The sequence below is a fragment of the Cebus imitator genome, unplaced genomic scaffold (genome assembly GCF_001604975.1).
Source record: "Cebus imitator isolate Cc_AM_T3 unplaced genomic scaffold, Cebus_imitator-1.0 Scaffold231, whole genome shotgun sequence".
NCBI lineage: Eukaryota > Metazoa > Chordata > Mammalia > Primates > Cebidae > Cebus > Cebus imitator.
Window position 1 is genome coordinate 714,896 of NW_016107546.1, and position 19,488 is coordinate 734,383.

At 55.8% G+C, this 19,488-nt stretch overlaps 3 protein-coding genes across 9 annotated transcripts in view; 1 reads left to right on the forward strand and 2 right to left on the reverse strand.

The window, feature by feature from the left end:
* Positions 1-2,671, reverse strand: part of PPIL6 (peptidylprolyl isomerase like 6) — a 42,195-nt gene extending 39,524 nt beyond the window's left edge. The window contains exon 1 of one of the 4 annotated variants that reach the window (XM_017497413.2): positions 1,785-2,019. In XM_017497413.2, the coding sequence (XP_017352902.1) occupies positions 1,785-1,919 (135 nt within the window). In that variant the 5' untranslated portion in view covers positions 1,920-2,019. Of the gene's footprint in view, positions 1-1,784 lie in introns of all 4 variants that reach the window. The other 3 variants (XM_017497412.2, XM_017497414.2, XM_017497415.2) reach the window with 3 other exon arrangements.
* On the forward strand, positions 2,053-5,233 carry SMPD2 (sphingomyelin phosphodiesterase 2). The gene is made up of 10 exons (XM_017497409.2): positions 2,053-2,466; positions 2,665-2,761; positions 2,869-2,945; positions 3,286-3,379; positions 3,526-3,615; positions 3,858-3,940; positions 4,068-4,200; positions 4,294-4,398; positions 4,585-4,738; positions 4,835-5,233. The coding sequence occupies exons 1-10, from the start codon at positions 2,417-2,419 to the stop codon at positions 5,218-5,220; spliced, it is 1,269 nt and encodes a 422-aa protein (XP_017352898.1). The 5' UTR covers positions 2,053-2,416; the 3' UTR covers positions 5,221-5,233.
* A 129-nt stretch (positions 5,234-5,362) lies between these two features.
* Positions 5,363-17,551, reverse strand: MICAL1 (microtubule associated monooxygenase, calponin and LIM domain containing 1). 4 transcript variants are annotated; one of them, XM_037727436.1, is made up of 26 exons: positions 17,467-17,551; positions 17,166-17,338; positions 15,487-15,797; positions 15,186-15,393; positions 14,816-14,920; positions 14,061-14,165; positions 13,797-13,952; positions 13,128-13,228; positions 11,849-12,106; positions 11,525-11,640; positions 11,208-11,334; positions 10,951-11,032; positions 10,276-10,423; positions 9,752-9,942; positions 9,466-9,554; positions 9,288-9,329; positions 8,965-9,048; positions 8,680-8,848; positions 8,303-8,379; positions 7,746-8,022; positions 7,364-7,458; positions 7,018-7,131; positions 6,802-6,895; positions 6,508-6,607; positions 6,337-6,410; positions 5,363-5,640 (listed from the first exon to the last, which is right to left on the reverse strand). In XM_037727436.1, exons 1-26 carry the CDS (start codon positions 17,475-17,477, stop codon positions 5,492-5,494), a joined length of 3,456 nt encoding a protein of 1,151 aa, XP_037583364.1. In that variant the 5' UTR covers positions 17,478-17,551; the 3' UTR covers positions 5,363-5,491. The 4 variants fall into 4 exon arrangements, with proteins under 4 accessions (XP_037583364.1, XP_037583366.1, XP_017352889.1 ...); XM_037727438.1 differs by lacking the exon at positions 17,467-17,551 and adding an exon at positions 16,361-16,485 and having other exon boundaries at positions 17,272-17,413; XM_017497400.2 differs by lacking the exon at positions 17,467-17,551 and adding an exon at positions 16,361-16,485 and having other exon boundaries at positions 17,166-17,270.
* Between the last annotated feature and the right edge of the window lie 1,937 nt (positions 17,552-19,488).

Here is a 19,488-nt window from a genome sequence, read left to right on the forward strand (position 1 = left end):
AAAAAAAAAAAAAAAAAAAAAAAAAAACTAGCTGAATTTTCATATTGGAATATACTACAGTAGGTAAAAGTTTAAGAAAGGGAAAACTGACATTATTAAGATAATAAAGATATTGTTTTCTCAACCTAGTGTCTTCTATAGCGGGGCTGGAGAGGAATAATTTTTAGATTTGTAAACAGTTTTAAAAAATCAAAATAATTGTATTTCATGTTATGTGAAAATTATATGCAAGTTAAATTTTGTGTCCATAATAAAGTTTTACTGGAATGCTGTCATTCATTTCCACGCCTGTGTCTGCTTTTGAAACACAGGACAAAGCTAAATAGGTGTGACTGAGACCCTATTGCCCAGAAGGCCTAATATATTTACTGCCTGGACTTTACAGAAAAAAACTCGCCAACATTTTCATGACAATGTGGAGTCGTCAAAGAAAATATGTGCCTTCAGAAAAAAAGCAAGGAAGAACGAGAAAAAAAGTCTCTGAAACTCATTAAATACATTAAGTTTGTAATTAACTTTATGGCCATTAACTTTGGTAATAAAAGGTTGCTGATCCCATCTGCCCAAGCAACACAGACCACAATTTCTACTTTTGATGATCCATGTATTATTTTCACAGACTTCTGATCACTTGTTTTCTTTTTATTATTTATTTATTTATTTTGAGACAGGTAGGGTCTGTCTGGCTCTGTCACCCAGACTGGAGTGCAATGGCATGATCTCAGCTCACTGTAAACTGCGCCCACCGGGTTCAAGCCATTCTTGTGCCTCAGACTCCTGAGCAGCTGGGATTACAAATGCCCGCCACCATGTCCGGCTGATTTTTTGCAATTTTAGTCGAGACGGCGTTTCACCACGTTGGCCAAGCTGGTCTCGAACTCCGCCTCTGCCTCCCAAAGTGCTGGGATTACAGGCGCGAGTCACCACGCCCAAAATGTCTTCTATTTGGGAACATTTTGTTGTCAAGTATCCACCTGGATATTTCATGAGTTACAAACATTAAGGCATGGTCGTGGGGACAAGTTGAGGTTTGGTGAGAAGCTTGGCAGGGGCAGCATCTCTGGCGCAAACCCTATAAGAAGGGCTGAATTCTACATTCTGACATTTCATACATATCTACATTTCTGCTGCATTTCAGGTTGTAAGTGTGCTGCAGCATGGCTGATCTGGCCAAATTCTTCCACTTTCCTCAAGAGCTTTTCCTTTAATACCATCCTGAGTGTTTACAAAAAAACGGTTTTCCAAAGCACTTGTGAACTATTTATTAAGAAATCCATGAAGCATCTAGTTCAATTGGAATGCAGTAACGGCTCTAGAGAATTCAGAGAATTCCTCCCCGAAGGAACAGTTTACAAAAATCGCTTGGGGAAGGAGGGGGGCTGTAAACTCTGCTAGTTATACAGTAATCATTTTCCATAAATTTTATAATCTATAATTCAATAAAAAATCGACGTGGAATAAAATCAGTGTGTGTGTGTGTGTGTGTGTGTGTGTGTTGGAGGGGATTACCTTATTTCCCAGCACGGTTCAGAACCCTTCCTTCGCTCGGTTTTCCCTTTAAAGGTCGCAAAGTCGAACGCCCGCCCCCGGACCCTAACTTGCCCCCTACACTCGCCCCCTGGCTCCTCCAGACGGAGTCCGCCCAGCCCGGACACGCCAGCCCATTCCTCCGCCCGTGAAGCCTCTACCCCCGCCGCCTCGAGGAGGCGCTGCGCCCGCAGTCCTCGGGGCCGAGAGCGGGGAGCTGGGAGGGCCGCCCGCGACAGAGGTTTCTCTGCGGTTACCTCAGCAGCGCTCTTCGCAATCTGAAAGTTGGGGCAGCTGAAGAGCCCCACCACCTTCACCTGCAACGGCCGCTCGGGTAGCGGGAGCGAGCCGCAGCGGCCGTGCTGGGGCCGACAGGGCTGCGGACTTGCCATGGCCGAGCGCGGGGACGCCCCAGGAGCACAAACACTGCGCGTCGTTCAGGCAACCGCACGGCCTCGCCCCTGCCGCTCGCAGGGGGCGGGGCCGAGGGCGGGGCCGAGGGCGGCCGGCGGCCGCTGGGCCTTTCCTCAACTTTGCGCCTGTTGCTGGGCGGCCCGGGACGAGCTCAGCGGAAAAGTAACCGGCAGCCGTCAGCCCGGGGGCGCTCTTGGGACACTCAGGGTCCTCGCGCGCGGCCCTCGCCAAGCCTGGGCGCCCGGATTTCGGCAGCGGATTGCCTTTCCGGGTTGGCGGCCGGCCGGATCGGGACGAGCAGGCCGGTTGCCTGGGGAACGCGGGGGCCTAAGCTGCACAGGCTTGGTGCCCACCTGTGCGCGCCGCCAGCGAGGAAGGAACGGCCCGGGGAGGAGGAGCCAGCGGCCGCCCCCGTCCCCCCCGCGGCCGTCGCCAGGGAGCTCTAGCCGCCTCGCGCCCCTGCAGCGCCCCCGCCATGAAGCCCAACTTCTCCCTGCGACTGCGGATCTTCAACCTCAACTGCTGGTGAGCGCGTCCGCGGAGTGCGATCTGGGGGCCCCTTCGGCTCGCACCCATGCAGCCTTCCTCACCGCCCGTCCACGGCCCCATCCCACCCCACGATCTCAGGGTGTAGGGGGAACCCGAACCTCCATAGTCCGCATCTGGCCCCAGCCCCCGTGGTCCCAGCAGTCACCTCCCCTGCCCTGCTCTTTCCTTCCTTAGGGGCATTCCCTACTTGAGCAAACACCGGGCCGACCGCATGAAACGCCTGGGAGACTTTCTGAACAAGGAGAGCTTCGACCTGGCTCTACTGGAGGAGGTGAGGCTGTGCAGCACCGCGCAGAACCCAGGCTGGGAGGAGGGCACCTGGGGGCAGACAGTCCCTCTGGGGAAAGGCCAAGCAGGCATCCTCACACCTTCCCTCAGGTGTGGAGTGAGCAGGACTTCCAGTACCTGAGACAGAAGCTGTCGCCTACCTACCCAGCTGCACACCACTTCCGCAGGTGAGAAGCCCCCTGGCGTGAAGCCTGTTCTCAGCCCAGGAGGCTCTCGGCTCTGCCAGCCTTTCCCTATCCTGCCTGCATCCCACACTCTCTCCTCCAGCCTCCTCTCCCTCTGGGTGTGAGAGAAGGGTGAACCAAGAAGGTCCTATAACTTAAGCCCATTTCAGCTTTGTTATCTGGCTGCCTTAAACTCCTCCCAAGGTTGTTGCCTTTGTTCTAGGGCTAGTCCCAGCAGTAGAGAAAGAAAAAATAGCTGATCAGAGCTGATAGGCAAGGGAGGGGAGGAGGGCTGGGTGTCTCTCCCTGTTCTTCTGGTTATTAAGCAGGGCTTGGCTTTCAGCGGCATCATTGGCAGTGGCCTCTGTGTCTTCTCCAAACACCCAATCCAGGAGCTCACCCAGCACGTCTACACTCTCAATGGCTACCCCTACATGGTAAGCCAGACCTCGGACCTCTTCCACCTCCCTTCCCCACCTCCAGTAATAGAAGCTACAGGAGGCAGCCTTCTGAGAGAGAGCTGCAGGGGATGGGCAGAAAGGGGGTGGTGGTGCCCTGAGTTTCCGCCTCCTTCTGCCTGCAGATCCATCACGGTGACTGGTTCAGTGGGAAGGCTGTGGGGCTGCTGGTGCTCCATCTAAGCGGTGTGGTGCTCAACGCCTATGTGACCCATGTGAGTGAAGCTGGCAGTGCCTAGGGTTGGGACATGCAGCCCTGTCCTGGGACGCTGAGACGGTACTCCTCTAGCTCTAATGCCTGGGGGTGAGGTGTGGGAGCAAGACCTTATAAGGAAGCATTGGGCAAGTTGTATCCATTCTATACCAAACACTCTGCGAGTGTCAGATATAGGCTTGATTCAGACATACTCCTGGGACCCTCACTCTTACCTGCTGTGATCTCTTCTGTCTTGCTCAGCTCCATGCCGAATACAATCGACGAAAGGACATCTACCTAGCGCATCGTGTGGCCCAAGCTTGGGAACTGGCCCAGTTCATCCAGTGTGTGAGCCTGAGCTTGAAAGGGGAAGTGGGATGGGACCCAGTGGGCTGAGGGTGAACAAGGCCTCACTCACAGGGAAGAGCTGGTGAGGGAAGAACTCCTGCCTCACCAGCCTGGTTCCCCCAGCCACACATCCAAGAAGGCAGACGTGGTTCTGTTGTGTGGAGACCTCAACATGCACCCTGAAGACCTGGGCTGCTGCCTGCTGAAGGAGTGGATAGGGCTTCGTGATGCCTACCTTGAGACTCAGGACTTCAAGGTGAGGATTTGCCTATTATTTCCCCACCCATATCTCCAGCTTCTCTCCCTCCTCCTTCCCCCACATCCTACCATGAGCCAATGATTCTCTTAGGGTTCTGAAGAAGGCAGCACAATGGTGCCCAAGAACTGCTACGTCAACCAGCAGGAGCTAAAGCCGTTTCCCTTTGGCATCCGTATTGACTACGTGCTTTACAAGGCCAGGCTCCTCCCCCAACATGCCTTCATCCGCTGTGTGTCTCTGTCTACCACCAGCCTATATAGATCCTTTGCTCAGCTAGTCTAGTTTGGACTACTGATGGTTGGAAAGTGGGGTAGCCAGGAGCTGTTTCTCTGGGAAGAGGCCCTCATATATAAGCTTCTCTCTGGCCCTTACTTTTCCTAGGCAGTTTCTGGGTTTTACATCTCCTGTAAGAGTCTTGAAACCACTACAGGCTACGACCCTCACAGTGGCACCCCCCTCTCTGATCATGAAGCCCTGATGGCTACTCTGTGTGTGAAGCAAAGCCCCCCACAGCAGAACCCCGGCTCTACCCATGGTGAGTCACCCCTACCCTTTCCCGTGGCCCTTTCCCCACTTGAAGCAGCCCTTCCACTCTGACTCTCTCCTGCCCTACTGCCCTGCCCTGTTCTAGGACCAGCAGAGAGGTTGCCCTTGATGAGTGTGCTAAGGGAGGCGTGGACGGAGCTGGGTCTGGGCATGGCTCAGGCTCGCTGGTGGGCTGCCTTCGCTAGCTATGTGATTGGCCTGGGGCTGCTTTTCCTGGCATTGCTGTGTGTCCTGGCGGCTGGAGGAGGGGCCAGGGAAGCTGCCATACTGCTCTGGACCCCCAGTGTAGGACTGGTGCTGTGGGCAGGTGCATTCTACCTTTTCCATGTGCAGGAGGCCAATGGCTTATATAGGGCCCAGGCTGAGCTCCAGCATGTTCTAGGAAGGGCAAGGGAGTCCCAGGATCTGGGCCCAGGGCCTCAGCCAGCCCTACTTCTGGGACAGCAGGAGCGGAACAATAAAGAGCAATAAAGCTTGGCACTTAGTGGCTCTGCCTTTTTCCTCGAGGCAATGGTGGGAGCCAGGGGTCAGCATGACTGTCACACTACAGACCTGAAGGCTCCTACACATCTGCTGTCCCCATATATGCCCCCACCTCCCACCTGAGGCAGTGTTTGTGGCAGAAACATTTTAATTATAAACAGCAAGGCTCTCTGCCAGGCAGCCCAGATGAACAGGGGTGGCACTGTGTAGGGGTGAGGTGTTTTCCTTGTGGAAACCAAGGCAGACAGCCCACCCTCTTCTAGCCCTGGGCCCCTGTCCCTAAGGCCAGCTCACTGAGCCTGCGATCCTCCTGGAGGCGGATGAGGGCATCTCTCTGGTTGATCACATCCACTAGCTTCCTCAGGACCTGGTCTTCGGCCTGCTGATCAGCAGCTGTCTTTAGGGTTTCTGAAAGGAGGAGACAAAGCTTAAAGAACAGGGAACTGGGCGGGGAGGCAGGAGAGCCACAACCTAATCCCAGCCTATGTGATTTTTCTTTTTCTTTTTTTTGAGATAGAGTCTCACTTGGTCGCCAGGCACAGCACGCCAGGCTGGAGTGCAATGGCGCAATCTCGGCTCACTACAACCCCCGTCTCCCTGGTTCAAGCAATTCTCCTGCCTCAGCCTCCCGAGTAGCTGGGACTACAGACATGTGCCACCACGCCCAGCTAATTTTTATATTTTAGTAGAGATGGGGTTTCACTGTGTTGGCCAGGATGGTCTTGATCTTTTGACCTCATGATCCGCCCGCCTCAGCTTCCCAAAGTGCTGGGATTACAGGTGTGAGCCACCGGGTCCAGCCTCTATGTGATTTCTACAACCTGGGCTTTGTTTCCTAAGTGGCAAAATTAGGAGGGTTGCTAACACCAGTGCTTTTCTAGCACTACTGAGCAGCAGCAGTTTTTTGAAGGAGATCTTGTGTAAAAGCCAACTGTGTAGCTCTGATTGAACTGAAGGGAGAAGGGGGCTTTGGCGTCCCCTCCTCCTGAATTGTCTCAGAGGTACACAGACTACAGGACCATGCTGCTTGGTCAGTATCTGAGATCACGAGGCTTGCGCAACATAGCCCTGGGATGCGTCTGCCTCTTCCCACATCCCACCTACCTTCCCGGTTCATGTAGCCTCGTAGCTCCTGGTCTAGCTGCCACTGTTTCTCCTCCAGGTTCAACTCCTGTACCCTGTGGAAGTCAAGGATTGTAGAAGCAGAGCTCTCTAGGGTGCCTGAGGGGCTGGAGCCTGGCCCATGGGCCACTGTCACCATCCCCTTCCCCTTACGTGATCATGAGCTCGGCCTCCTCAGCCACTAGGCTGTTTTTCTTCTGAACGAGCTGTAGCAGCTGTCCTACCCATAGTTCCTTTTGCTTTTCTGGGGAACCTAGTAAGAAGGAAGATGGGTGGAGTGGTAAGGAGGCTTCCAGCCAGCGCCACAGGAGTCATAGGCTCAGGGATGTCAGGAGATCAGGGTTACAGGTGTGTGTCAGCTGTGTGGTGCAGCCGTTGGGACTATGGGCTGGAGCCTGGCTGAATACAGTGCCAGGAGGCAGAGGGGTGTCCTAGCTTGTCACTCACTGCTCTGGCGCCTCAGGGCCAGCTCCAGCTTCACACCCTCGGCCTCTAGCTCCCTCAGGGCAGCCTCGATCTCATGTAGTCGCCGTTGGATGGCCTGAGGGGTACAAGACAGGATACCCAGGAGTCTCTGGGTTGCTCCGGAACAGAGCGCTGAAGGAGCTCTGATCTCAGTCTCAGAACTCTGACCCCATCAGAACTTTGGGAACCCCTGGGCACCTGGGCCTTGCGGAACCTCTTCATCTGCTCCTCCTTCACGTGGCGCAGCAGAGTCCGACGCCACGTTGGGTAGTTCTTCATGGTGCCTGAGGTCTTGGCCAAGGTCAGCAGGGCCTATGGGAGGGACAGGCAGTCAGGGAGAAGGCCTGGGCCCCCTGGTGGATAGGAGTGCTGTTTGGAAAGGCAGAAAAGAACCTGCACTGAAAGTGGGGGAAGCTCTGGTAGAAAAGGTGGAGGCCTAGAGTGAGAAGACATTCCGAGAGAAGGTGCAGAGGACGGAGCATGGTGCAGGTTTCTCCTGTGGTGGGCTGGAGAGCGTTTCATGGATGCATGCTGGCCCACTCACCTCCACGTCTGAGTCCAAAGGCACATCTTCTTCTTCCACTTCCTCTTCACTGGAGGAGGGACACTCTTCTTCCTCCTTCTCCATGGCCACAAGAACTGAGAATAAGAAGAACTAAGAAGTTCGACTGCCTCCAACACCTGCCCCAGTCAGGCAACAAAGAGCATGGTGGTGACGGAGGCCTGCGAGTCTGGTAAAGACTTGAATGTGTGTGGGGGGCATGGGAGGAACTGAGAAGAATGGAGCAGAGGAGAGGCTGCCATGGCCTGGGAGGATGTGGGATCCCCACATCCTCCCTCTGTCTTCCCCAGAATTCCTCTGCAGGAAGCCAATGCTCCCACCCCGTCCCACCCTGGGTCAGCACATCTGCGGGGATGGCAGTTACCTTGAGGGCTCTGGACTGGCAGGCCCCAACCCACAAAGCTGCTCTCCAGGGCCTGGCGGGCCAAGGTGGAGCAGCTGCGGGGGGGCTTGGGTGGAGGCTCCATTTCCGAGTCAGGGGTAATGTTAAGGGAGGACAGCCGCTGGCGTTCCAGGCTGGAGAGGCGGATCCGCCGACGGCTGGGCTGGCTGAGACCTGGAACAGGACTGGCCCCCTCCTGTGAGGCTGTGGGAGTTGAGAGGCCTGGGGGCATGCTATTCTCACTTGGTGTGGGGAGCTCCTGGAAAAACCACCATGTGGGGCAGTCAGTGACCTGCCAGGGTAGGGGGAGGACACCCCTTTGGAGCAAAGGTGAGCCTTGGCATTCATTCACTTAACACCATTTACAAACAGTGCCTGACTGTGTTCTAGACACTTGAGAGAGCAAGAAGTGTAAGAAGACCTGCATCCCCGCCTTCACAGAGCTTACATCCTAGTAGAGGAAGACATTCAGTTACCCCCAGCAAGGCACTCCTCTTCCCCTGCCCCGGCACACATACACACGCCTTCGCAATTTTTACCAGGCTCTCAGGGCCTCCGTCACTGCCTTCCTTCTCGTGGTCTGGCTGGGGCAGGTGCTGGAGGCAGTAGAAATGTCCTGGAAAGAATGGAGAGGGGAGGAGGCATCTGGTGTGGGCAGCCCGGCGCCCAGACACAAAATACGTTTACAAAGGAAGGTGGGGAAAACAAGGCACATTTGCAGGTGAATTTCTGCCAGCCTCCTGTTCTTAGAACCACACATCTGGAGCTTTGGAGGGGAAAGAGAAGACCCTGAGCTTGGGAGAAGAAAGTGCCATCTTGAGCCTGTTTTCACCCTGTGCCCCTCTACCTCAGACTCTTTGTCCCCCAGGCAGGGCCAGGCCCAAAGTCTCTGTGGAGGTCTCTCAGGCCCACTCACCATCTCCTGGGTGCTGCCCGTAGCCACCTGGCCACAGTGTGGCTTCACAGGTATGGCAGCGGAAGCAGCTCCGGTGGAAGAAATGGCCGTTGACATAGACGCGTTCCAGGACGTAGAGGTGTTCCCCACAAAGTGCACACAGGTCCTCGGCACCGGCCTGCATGGACCCCTAGGACATGGGGTCAGGGGGAGCCAAGACCAGCTGCAAAGTTCTTTCCCTCCCATGAAACACCCCTGCCCTGCTCTCCCCAGGCTTCTGCCTGCACACGAGGCCCTGGCTCTCACCTCGTGGTGTTGGGATGGAGGTGTCAGGGGTACACCAGGCTCTGGGTCAGGTGGCGCCTCAGTGCTTGGGGTCTCAGCCTCCATCTAAGGAGGTATGTGCTCAGGCCAGGGGGCTAGAGGGGCAGGGCCAGCTGGGAGGGGACGCGTACAGATGAACAGGAGGGGCTGAGGGGAAGGGGAGTGAGACTAGGCAGGGAGGCTGGATCAGGGGGTTATAGGACCTGAGGTGGGGAGCAAGACATGAGATGGGCAGAGGGAAGACAGAACCGGGAAAAGGGATAAAACCTCAGTGTAAGAGACCGACCCACCCCTGCCTGAATTACCTCCAAGCGCAGCTTCTTGCCACCAACATCCTCCGCATTTTCCTGCAAGAAGTCCTAACAGCTCTGGGTGTGATGTTTTGAGCCCCCCATCCTCCCTACTTTCTGAATGTCCTCACCATCACCCCAGGATCTCCACTGGGTACCCCTGACCAGTTCCAACCCCGCCTAGACTCTCCACCTTGGCCCGGGATCGCTGCAGGGTCCTTTGAAGTTTGCCAAGGAATAATACAGCACTGGAGGTCCCTGGGGAGGCCTGGCTGACAGGGCCTGTGGGGAGAGCCAGGGCATCAGTGTCCATGGGGGTGCCAATGCTGTACCCTAGAACAGACAGCACTCTCCAACCCTGAAGGACACCTCTCCTAGGCTGGCCCTCAGAGGGTGTCTTCTGGCTCTCTGCAACACACACTTCCCCATCCCTCCCACCTCCCATCCCCCACATCCTGCCCGCCTTCCCTCCAGGTTACTTGGCCTGTGGGGCGTGCTCTTGAAGGCACTGTGGAAGTGGCTGAGGTAGGCAATGAGACCCAGTGGGTCGCTCCCTGCCACCACAGCCTGTGCAGACACCACCGGCGTGATGCCCAGCTCATGCTCTGCCATCTTTAGCGCCCAAGCAGTTGCTTCCAGAGCCTCCAGCCCCTGCAGCTCTGAGGGTTCCCTGTGGGGTGTCAGGGAGAAAAGCCAACTAGAGACAAAAACCTAGCCCCACTAAGGGGAGGAGGACCAGCAGAAGGGGAGGGCCAGCAAGCAGCGGCTGGGGTGCAAGAAGGCATGAAGGTAGGTGTGTAGTCTCTGCTACCCAGTGCCCAACCCAGTGATGCTGCTTCTGACTTTGAGGGCCTGTGCCATTCACAAAGCTCTCCCCTATCTGAATGCATTAGAGTCTCACAAGACTGTCGGCAGGTGTAGGGAAGAATACTGTCTCTAGGACTCAACAGGATGTGCTAACTCCTACACAGAGATCATGAGAATGGGTCTGCCAGGGACTCACAGCAGGCCAGGCTGCAGCCGGTGCACCAGGGCACACAGAGCTAGCCCGTCAGCCCAGGAGGATGACAAATCGGTGACGTGGACTCCTGGGTACCCAGCTGTCTGCTCCTGGCACCAACGTAGCAGCTCCTCCTGGGTGCCTGCTGACCCTAGGGGAGAAGGCTGTGCTGTGCCCAAGGCCCCTCTGCCCCTTCCCTGGCACACGGAGCCCAGCTGCCAGGTATGGGGGTTGTGTGTAGGAAAGGAATCAGGGACCCACCTTTACTGGGGCACCAGCCTAAAGCTCACTGTCAGCAGCCCTCCTTCATCCCAATTGTTTTTGTTCTTTTTTATAATCTCTTTTTGGAATAAAATAGAGGAATGAACGAAGTGAAATCGCAGCTGGCCACATAGTGGGCTGAAGACTGTCAACTGGGGGAGGGCAGGTTGCCAGCACTGCTGCAGCTGTAGCGGAGGTTAAAACACTGAAGCGCTTCCGCTCAGACTGGCAGTCAGCTGCTGCCTGCATGCACACTGCTGCCTCTCTGTTCCTCCAGCAGGCCCCCAGCCAACCCACCAGCCAACGAGTGCTCCGGCACACTGCTCCTGTCCTGAGGCTGCAGCTGTTCTGAGGGTCCACCTGGACCTCAATGGGTGGTACATATTTTGGTCACCCCCGGGAGGAAGGCCTGCTTACCGGTGGTTGGAATCCCTGCATCTGTCTTGTCGCTGTTCCTCTGCACAGGCTCCTTGGCTAGCACGTCGTATAGGTCTCGTACCTAAGGCAGCCCAGCTGAGGTGTCGAGGCAGGCTGGCCACCCAGCCCCTCGGTCTAGAGGTAAGGGCCTGCAGGGAGTAGGACTGACCCCAAAGGGCGGTGACTAGGCAGGGAGGGCCTGGCCTGGGGGAAGGGGGTTGGCTTGGGAAGCCTGGTGGGGATGCTGGGAGTCTGACCTGATTGGGGGTCACTGCCCGGAGGTTCAGGTTGGGGTAGCGGGTGGCTGGGTCCAGCCCATACTGGGCCACATTGCGATGCATGTTTTCTGGGGATGTCTGTGACAGAAGCTGGTACAGGCTCTCACTGAGGGAGTGAGGGTTAGGGGCAGGGGCATGAATGGGAGGGTACCTGTCAGCACCCACCCCTCAGGAACTGCCAGGCCTTTTCTTCTCTTTTGCCTATGCCTCCATCTATTCACCCAGCGCCCCTGCCCCTCTTTCTGAGCCTTGTCACATGCCCTGCCCTGCTCACACCCCGTCAACTCAGGTCTCACCGCTCAGCCAACACCTCTAGGCACTCAGTGCCCTCTGCCCACCGCTTCACCATCCAAGCTGCATCAAAGGCTGCCAGGAAGCCTCGTGCCACTCCAGTGCCCAGGGGCCAGAAGGGCTGCAGGGAACAGGAAGCAGCTCAGGGAGAATCCAACAGGAGCATCTCAAGCCCAGATACCCACCAAGGTCACAGCAGAGGGGGTTGTCCCTGCACCAGGTGGCCCTTAGCTCCTCCCCTCCACAGGCAAACCTTTTTCATCCCCTCCCCCCTACTGGGCAGCTCCCTACCCTAACCATGAAACCCCTGTGTCTTCTGAATCCCTCACCTCCACCAGGCAGTCCCCCACCAGTCCCAGCAACAGGCGGGCGCCATGCTTCTCTTGCACGCGAGCAGAACTCTCTGCCCGCATCATGCTTGTGAAGTCAAAGGCGGAGACATCAGGCTGCCCATGGGCGTCCTGGGCAAACTCTAGTTTTCCAAGCTTGCCATGGGTGGCAAAGTCAGCAGCTGCCCTGGCAAAGCGCTGCAGGGCCTCAGGCACGACATTGGCATTGCCCAGCAGCCGATCAGTATCCGGCCAGTCCTGAATGGTCAACAGAGCAGAACCGCAGAGATCTTTAAGGGAAGCGTCAGTGGGCCAGTGCTGCCCATTTGAGTGCAGAAGGTGCACATACTGGCCCCAGAGAAGAAGGGGCTGCCCTAGACGACACAGAGTTGAAGGCTGAGCTGGGACTAGAATTCCAGCGGCCTGGACTTCTCACAGCCCTCTCCTCAGCACTCACCCTGCTGCCGGGTGTCCCAGGCTCTGTTCTGCCCATATCATTACTGTCATATACTTGCCACGAATTCAAGAGCTTTGGTTTGTCTATCACTCAGAGACAACATGCCTAATTTATCAGGGTACTCATGAGAATGAGATGAGAGAATGCAAATTTAACTCTCAATACAGTACCTAGCACATGGTAGGCACTCAACTAGTTCATTCATTCAGCAGATACATACTGAGTGCTTACTATACATCCGGCACCATTCCACGTATTGGGAGTTAGCAGCAAGAAACAGACAGAGAAAAAAATGCCTGCCCTCATGGAGCTGACATGTTGTGGCTGGTATAAGGTATTTAGCCCAGAATATGATTCCTGTTGCCTTGTAAATCCCAGGGGAGACTTTTTTTTTTTTGAGACAGAGTTCCACTTTGTCTCCCAGGATGGAGTGCAATGGCATGATCTTTGCTCACTGCAAACTCCGCCTCCCAGGTTCAAGCAATTCTCCTGCCTCAGCCTCCCGAGTAGCTGGGATTACAGGTGCCCACCACCAAAACTGGCTTTTTGTATTTTTAGTAGAGATGGGGTTTCACCTTGTTTTTCAGATTGGTCTTGAACTCCTGACCTCAGGTGATCCACCTGCCTTGGCCTCCCAAAGTGTTGGGATTACAGGTGTGAGCCACCACACCTCCGAGAAGAACTTTTAGGAGGTGGACTTAATGCCAGGACAAAGGCAGGAAAGGACAGGGTCCCCACACCCAGGTGTCAGCTGTGTCCAAGGCTAGCCTCTGCCTCCCAGGGCTCACCACCCAGCCATTCCTGGCCAGGACTGGGCCTCACCTGGCGCAGTACCCCCAGCCGCAGCAGGCACTGCTTCTTCGCTGTCATCACAAAGTAGTGGGTATCATCTTTGTAGTACACAATGTTCTCCAGATCAATACCTGGGGGTACAGGCAGGGGACAGGAGATATGTCTCCTGATTATGCATGGCCTGACCCTCGGAGCTGGGATCCCAGCTTAGACGGCAGTGAGTGCCCCACGCATAGAACCCCTCGAGTCCTGATGACACAAAGGACCATCTGTCCCAGACCCAGGAGGCCTGAGGACTTAGAGCAAAGAGGGAAGCTTGTTGGGGTGGGGGACATTTGGGAGACCTGCACCGCCTGGTCACATGGCAGTGCAAAGCCAAAGTAAACATGGGCATCTTCTTGAAGTACCACTTTTGTCTTCAATTTGTATCATTTTTATATTTAATCATAAAGGAGCATAAAGCAAAACTCCCACACCAAGGTTAATCTGTGAGAGATTCCAAGACTTTTCATGCTGAGTGGTCAACTAGGGCTGTGCCTGCTTAATCACTGAGGGGACAGGTTCCTTCTCCTTTGCTGCTGAGACCACGAAACAGAAAAGTGTAGGATTCCTTGCACTGAGACAGGTTTGGAAGGGAGAGGCAGGAGCCAGGCCACAGTCAGGCAGGAGGAGGGGAAATTCAGCAGGAGGGTCCCTGACCTGTGGCTTTGAGCAGACTCTGGAAGAAGCTCTGGTTGTAGATCCTGGCTACACCGCTGATCTCCGGCACCTGTGTCTCCTCCACGGTGCGTCCGTTCACAAAGTTGGCTGTGATGCCAATGGCCAGTTTACCTCGCATTTCTCGAACCTTGAAGCCTAGAGGTAGTGATAGGGGAACAATGACAGGAGGGGGAGTTATAACAGCCTAGAAAGGCCCAGGAGGTGCCCAAGATGCTGGCTTCTTGGAGGGAAGTCATCACTCACCTTCAGGGACAAATTTACCTCCGGCAGCCGAGATAAGGACGTCAAATTCATAGCTGGCCAGCTGGGCAGGGGGGTTGGGTTGGAGCTGGGCACACCAGCCACTCCCTGGGGCAGGGGTTACGAGAGGCACAAAAGTGTAGAAGTTGTAAAAGCCCCTATATTCTCAGGACAAGCCAGTGAAATCATCAATACACATGTGCAAAGGACTGTCTGGTTTAGAAAGCAATGACATATCATCTATCAGATTACACCTTCACAGCAGCCATGGAAGGCAGGTAAGGAAAGAAATGTTATTCCTGTTTTGCAGACACTCAACCTGAGGCTCAGAGTGGCTTGCCCAAGGCCACACTATTAGAAAAGGAGACTCCTGACTGGGCACGGTGGCACACACCGGTAATCCCAGCACTTTGGGAGAGACTGAGGCAGGCAGATCACTTGAGGTCAGGAGTTTGAGACCAGCCTGGCCAACATGGCGAAACCCCATTTCTACTAAAAAATACAAAAATTAGCTAGGCGTGGTTATCCATGCCTGTAATCCCAGCTACTTGGGAGGCTGAGGCAGGAGAATCGCTTGAAACTGGGTGGCAGAGTTGAAGTGGGCTGAGATCCTGCCACTGCACTCTAGTGTGGGCGACAGAGTAAAACTCTGTCTCAAAAAAAAAAAGGAGTCTCCTGGCCCACCCTTTTTCAGATGGGCCAAGTTCTTGATTGGCGGGGGGCGGAGGGGAGATTCCAGGGAGCACAGAAATACTTACCCTTTCTAGGAGGGGGCTGGAGACCAGTGAAAGTGACACCCCAGTGAATTTCCACCCCCAGCAGCAATGCCACCTTCAGCAGAAGCAGCTGGAGCTGCCGGATGCCTGGAAGGGAGAGGACATTAGAAACAGGGACCCCAGGGCAGCACAACCTCTCCATGTACCAGTGTGTGCCTGGTCAGACTGGAAAAGGTCTTAGAGATCAGTCTGCCCAAAAGCCCACTTTACAGATGGGGGACATGAGTCTTCTAGGTCACCTGGCTGATATGGATCTTGTCCACTTCGACTCTTGGCTGGCTCAGCAGCTCCCTACTGGCCTGCCTCTAGGCCCAGGCTCGCCTGCCCCTCCAGGCCACCTGGTGGTACTCACTGATGTGGTCCAGGGTGCCGGTGCAGAAGCGCCCATAGAACTTCTTAGCACCAAGTGCCCGCAGGTCGTGGATGGTGAAGGGCCAGAGGTGAAGCACGTTGTGGCGAGAGAACTTGGTGCGCTTTTCCACCAGCACCACACGAGCCCCCAGCAGTGCCAGCTCTACAGCGGCCCGTAGCCCACAAGGTCCGGCACCCACCACCAGGCACTGTGAACACACAGGGCAGTGAGGGTGTGGCATCCTGTCCCTCCTCTGGCTCCCCCCATTTTCCACACCCCATCCCAGGCACCGCCTATCCACCTTGGTGTTGGTGCAGGCCCGGCCCTGCTGGTAGACAGGCTGGCTGGCTCGCTTGTCCAGCTTGGTCCACAGTGACTTGGCGCTCCAGTAGTTGAGCTGGTCCTTGATTTTGTGGTACTGGGGCAGCCCCCCACCAGGCTCCAGCCCCAGGGCTCCACATAGCTCCTGGAAGCTGCTCAGCACATCCTGGCACAGCTGGGCCTGCAGGAAACTCTCAAAGTGGGCATGCGCCGGGTTGGTGGACGTGGGTGAAGCCATGGAGTCCTCTCTGGGGCTCCTGGGGAGGGCAGCAGCTGGGCATAGGCGAGTGGCTGGAGAGGTGGAAAAAGAAGAGGAAGAGGCTAGAGAACAGAAGAAATAAAACGGAAGGGGAGGCGAAGAGAGCAGGCTGGTATCCCCAGGGAGCTCGGGATTCACCCTTGATCGGCTCTGCTCCTCCCTCCCAGCCCACTTCCCTGCCAGCATCTGCTCCAGAGATAGGTGCTGTTCCGTTCACTCCAAGTGAAATGTGCCAAATTTGGAAGTGAAAAACACTAGTCTTGGGCACAGAGGGCACACAGGACATGAGGGGAGCCTCCAGCTCAGCCTCCCTGTCCAGGGATCTCCCAGCCGTGGGGGTAGGAATTCTTAGCCCGCCTTCCTTAGGCCTTGGAATCAGGGCGTGGGGGGATTTCTTGGATGTGGAGAGGACAGGTCCGCCTTTGCCTGCAACGCAGGGACAGATCTCATGCCCACAACCCCAGCTGCTGCGCACATATCCTGCCCCTCCCACACCGCGTCCTGTGCTGGATGCCCCTCGATGGCCACAGTACCACGCTGGGTATGGGAAGTGTCTCCTGGCAAGGGCAAAGTTTTTCTCAGCACTCCTACTTGCCTCCTGACAGAGAAACAGCCTCTGTCCGCGTGGGTTCCACTTCCCATCGCCAAACTACCTCAACAAGCAGCAGCAAGATGTTGCAACTGACTGGGCAACGGAGACCTGGGTCTATTTCTGACGCACTGTGGTCAAAACACTTCCCCTGTGAACTTGCCCTGCTCCAGGGTCCGTGGGGAGGGCTGGGGGGTCTACCGCAGCCGGGTTCGATCCGCCCAGGTTCCCCCCTCCCTGATGGACCCCATCCCGCCCCGCCCCTTGTTCGCCCGGGAGCACTCTCCTAGGAATCTTCGGAGACAAGGTCTCGCTTTGTCGCCCCCTCCCACGCTAGTTGAGGAGTGCCCGAGGGGGTTTCTCACGCGGGGCCCGTAAAGGATCAGAGGGTATGGAGGAGGCGGGTGTCCACGACGGTGTTAGGGAGAGTGAGTGGCAGCAGTAGGGGCAGGTCCCTGGGGCTCAGCCCCCTCCGCCCTCCTGCTGCCCCTCGGTTCCCAGCCGCCTTGCCGAGACAGGAGATAAAAGCCTCCTGCCGCGGGTTGCCCAGACGAAGGCAGACGGAATCTTAAGACGGAAGGGCAAAGCTCTTTCTAGGGTGGAGGGTGGAGGAGGAAGACCTCGGCAAAGGGGGAGAAAGGGGCGACCCGGCCTAGAAACGCCAGGACAAAGGCTGTACGAGGGGTGGAGCGGTCTGAAAGGATGAAGAGGGAGCTGGACCGCGCCGCGAACAGGGCGGTCCCGGACACTCCGGACGGCAAAGTCCGGAGGCCGGCTGAGCAGGGCTGGGCTTGGGGAAGACCAGCCCGACCTGCCAGCCGTGGTTCCCGAGCGCCCGAAGCCGCATTTCCCCGGAACCGCCCCACCTCACCCCACCCGGCCGCAGGGCGCACAGCCGGCTCCGCTGGACAACTTACCCGCTGCTCCGGGGCCGGAAGGGGGCCGCTTCCTGCCGGGCTGGCAACCAAGTTGGGGCTGGTGGAAGGGCGGGGTGGGGGCGGAAGCGCCGAGATCGGTCGGGGATGCGGGGCGGAGCACGGCGTGCGCCTGGAGTCCCGCAGAGTGTGGGCTTCTACGAAGGGCGCGGGGAGCCGCCGGGGCCTAATTCAAACCTCATTAGCATCTCATGACTTCTGGATCCCCACCCCCCGTGCGCCGCCTCCAGCGGGGACAGTCCAGGGCCCGCCCACGCCTGCAGGGTGGCGCCCAAGGGCGTGGCGCTGCGGATACCCCGTTCGGCTCTGGGGCCTCCTTGTGGGTCTGACCTGATGGGGACCGAGGAGTTCCAGAGTCGGGGAGCCAGGTGCTGCGCGGCCTGGGCTCCTTCGGGGCACCTGCGCGTGCAAGGCTAGCTCTTCCCCAGCTGCGAGGCGAGGACCACCCACCCCCGCGCGGTCCCAGGACTGCTGGCTGCCTCCCACCGCCGGGCGGAGAGGGCGCTTAGGCTCCTCTAGAAGTTTGGAAAAGCTGGCGGGTCCGAGAGTGGCGCCGGAACGTCTGCACTCTCCTCCCGTCTCCCACCTCGAGATCCATGGCCCTGACGCCCCAGGATGGATCCAAGCGCGGAGGGCGCCTCCCTTGAGATAGGTCGGCCGCTAAGCCCGGGCCGAGGGCGAAGGGCGCGGAATAAAGTCCTGGGAATTCAGCAATCTGCAGCTTCCAAACAGATGTGAGAAGTGAGAGGGAAGGGGATGGCGGGGCGGATTGGACCACCACTAAGAGATGGGGAATGGGAGGGGTGTGGGGAAGAAAGACGAAGTCCTCAATGTTCAAGAGTGCCTTAGAGTGAGGACCCACGGGACTGTCCTCTGAAGAGGGCTGGAGAGGCCTTTGGGATCAACTTCCTCGTATTCCCGATAAGGAAACAGCGCCTAAAGTGAAGGGACTCGTCCAGTCATTCAGCTAGTTAATATTAACAAAACGTTGAGTCTCACTTACTGACGCTATCCTATGAATATTACCTCAACATCAGTGCTTGCAACAGTCCCATTTTACCAAAAAGGAAACTGAGTCACAAACGCTCTGTGACCGGCACGCAGCAAGTGGCAGAGCTGTTTGGGGGCCCAGGTCTGTCTCTGCTCCACCCCAACCAGGATTGATCCAAAATGACGCATGAAAGGCTGGCATTTTAAGAATCTGTTTCTTGTTTAGAGGAAGTGACACCGTTACACTGGAAACACTAATAAAACCCAGGAATAAATAGAGAGTTGCTGTCCTTGAGATCCAGAGACCATAAAGAGCTGGGGGGGCAACAGGGCTCTCCCTTTAATCTCACTTTGCATTTCATCTGGAAAATCTCTGAGACGCAGTAAGACTTAACACTCACTCTTCTCAGCTGAGTTGAGAAGCAGGCAGGGGGAGGAAAGGAAGGGGAAATGCCTGTTCTCTGCCAGAAGTGAGAGAATTGAGCCAGGTCACACTCAGAAAACTAGGGCAGCCTCCCAGCTGGGCCCATCCTAGCTCTTGAGTGTGACATATCATTTGGCTTGAAATGAATTTGCCGAATATCAGACACACCCATATTTAAATAAATAGTGTAAAAACATTCTAAAGTCCACTACAGCTGGGTTACTAGGCCTCTAAAATAATCTCATTTCCCTTTCACTAGTAGATGGCTCACAACTAGCCGCTTCACTTACTGCCTTTGCAAAGGCTCAGTGGAGTCTGGCTTGACTCAATGACTTCAGCCAAACAGGGTCATGTGGCTCTCTGAATGACATAAAATTTGTCTTTAAAAAAGGTCACAGAACAATAATGAGTTCATCAGTGCTAAAAACTGCTGACTTGGAGTTTCAATTTATGCTAATTAAATACTTACATGGAGGTATAAAGCAGGAGAGAATATACTGTTCTGGAATCCAGAAGGTCTGGTTGGATTCCAGCTTTACTTCACGCTAGCCTAATGTGACCTTGGATGTCACCAACCACCACACTTCTGTCTGCTCATCTCCAAACGGAGGCAGTTTAATTACTCAGCCTCCTCAGCCCATTTCCACTCCAAAATTCTATCATTCAATATTGGCCTAAGAAATGAACAGACTAGAAGACCCAAACCATGTTTACTCAGAATTTCTTCCAAGAAAAAAAAAATCTCTATTAAAGCTATTTATTATTTAACTACAAGAGTTTCTCTT

Excerpts from the sequence above, each read along its gene's own strand:
- MICAL1 (XM_037727436.1), bottom strand. Across the intron at positions 15,394-15,486 it reads GGGCCTGCACCAACACCAAG|TGCCTGGTGGTGGGTGCCGG; the intron begins GTGGATAGGCGG and ends GTGTGTTCACAG. Across the intron at positions 13,229-13,796 it reads GAGTCTGCTCAAAGCCACAG|GTATTGATCTGGAGAACATT; the intron begins GTCAGGGACCCT and ends CTGTACCCCCAG.
- SMPD2 (XM_017497409.2), top strand. The coding sequence starts at position 2,417 with ATGAAGCCCAACTTCTCCCTGCGACTGCGGATCTTCAACCTCAACTGC. Across the intron at positions 3,616-3,857 it reads TCAACGCCTATGTGACCCAT|CTCCATGCCGAATACAATCG; the intron begins GTGAGTGAAGCT and ends TGTCTTGCTCAG. Across the intron at positions 3,941-4,067 it reads GAACTGGCCCAGTTCATCCA|CCACACATCCAAGAAGGCAG; the intron begins GTGTGTGAGCCT and ends TGGTTCCCCCAG.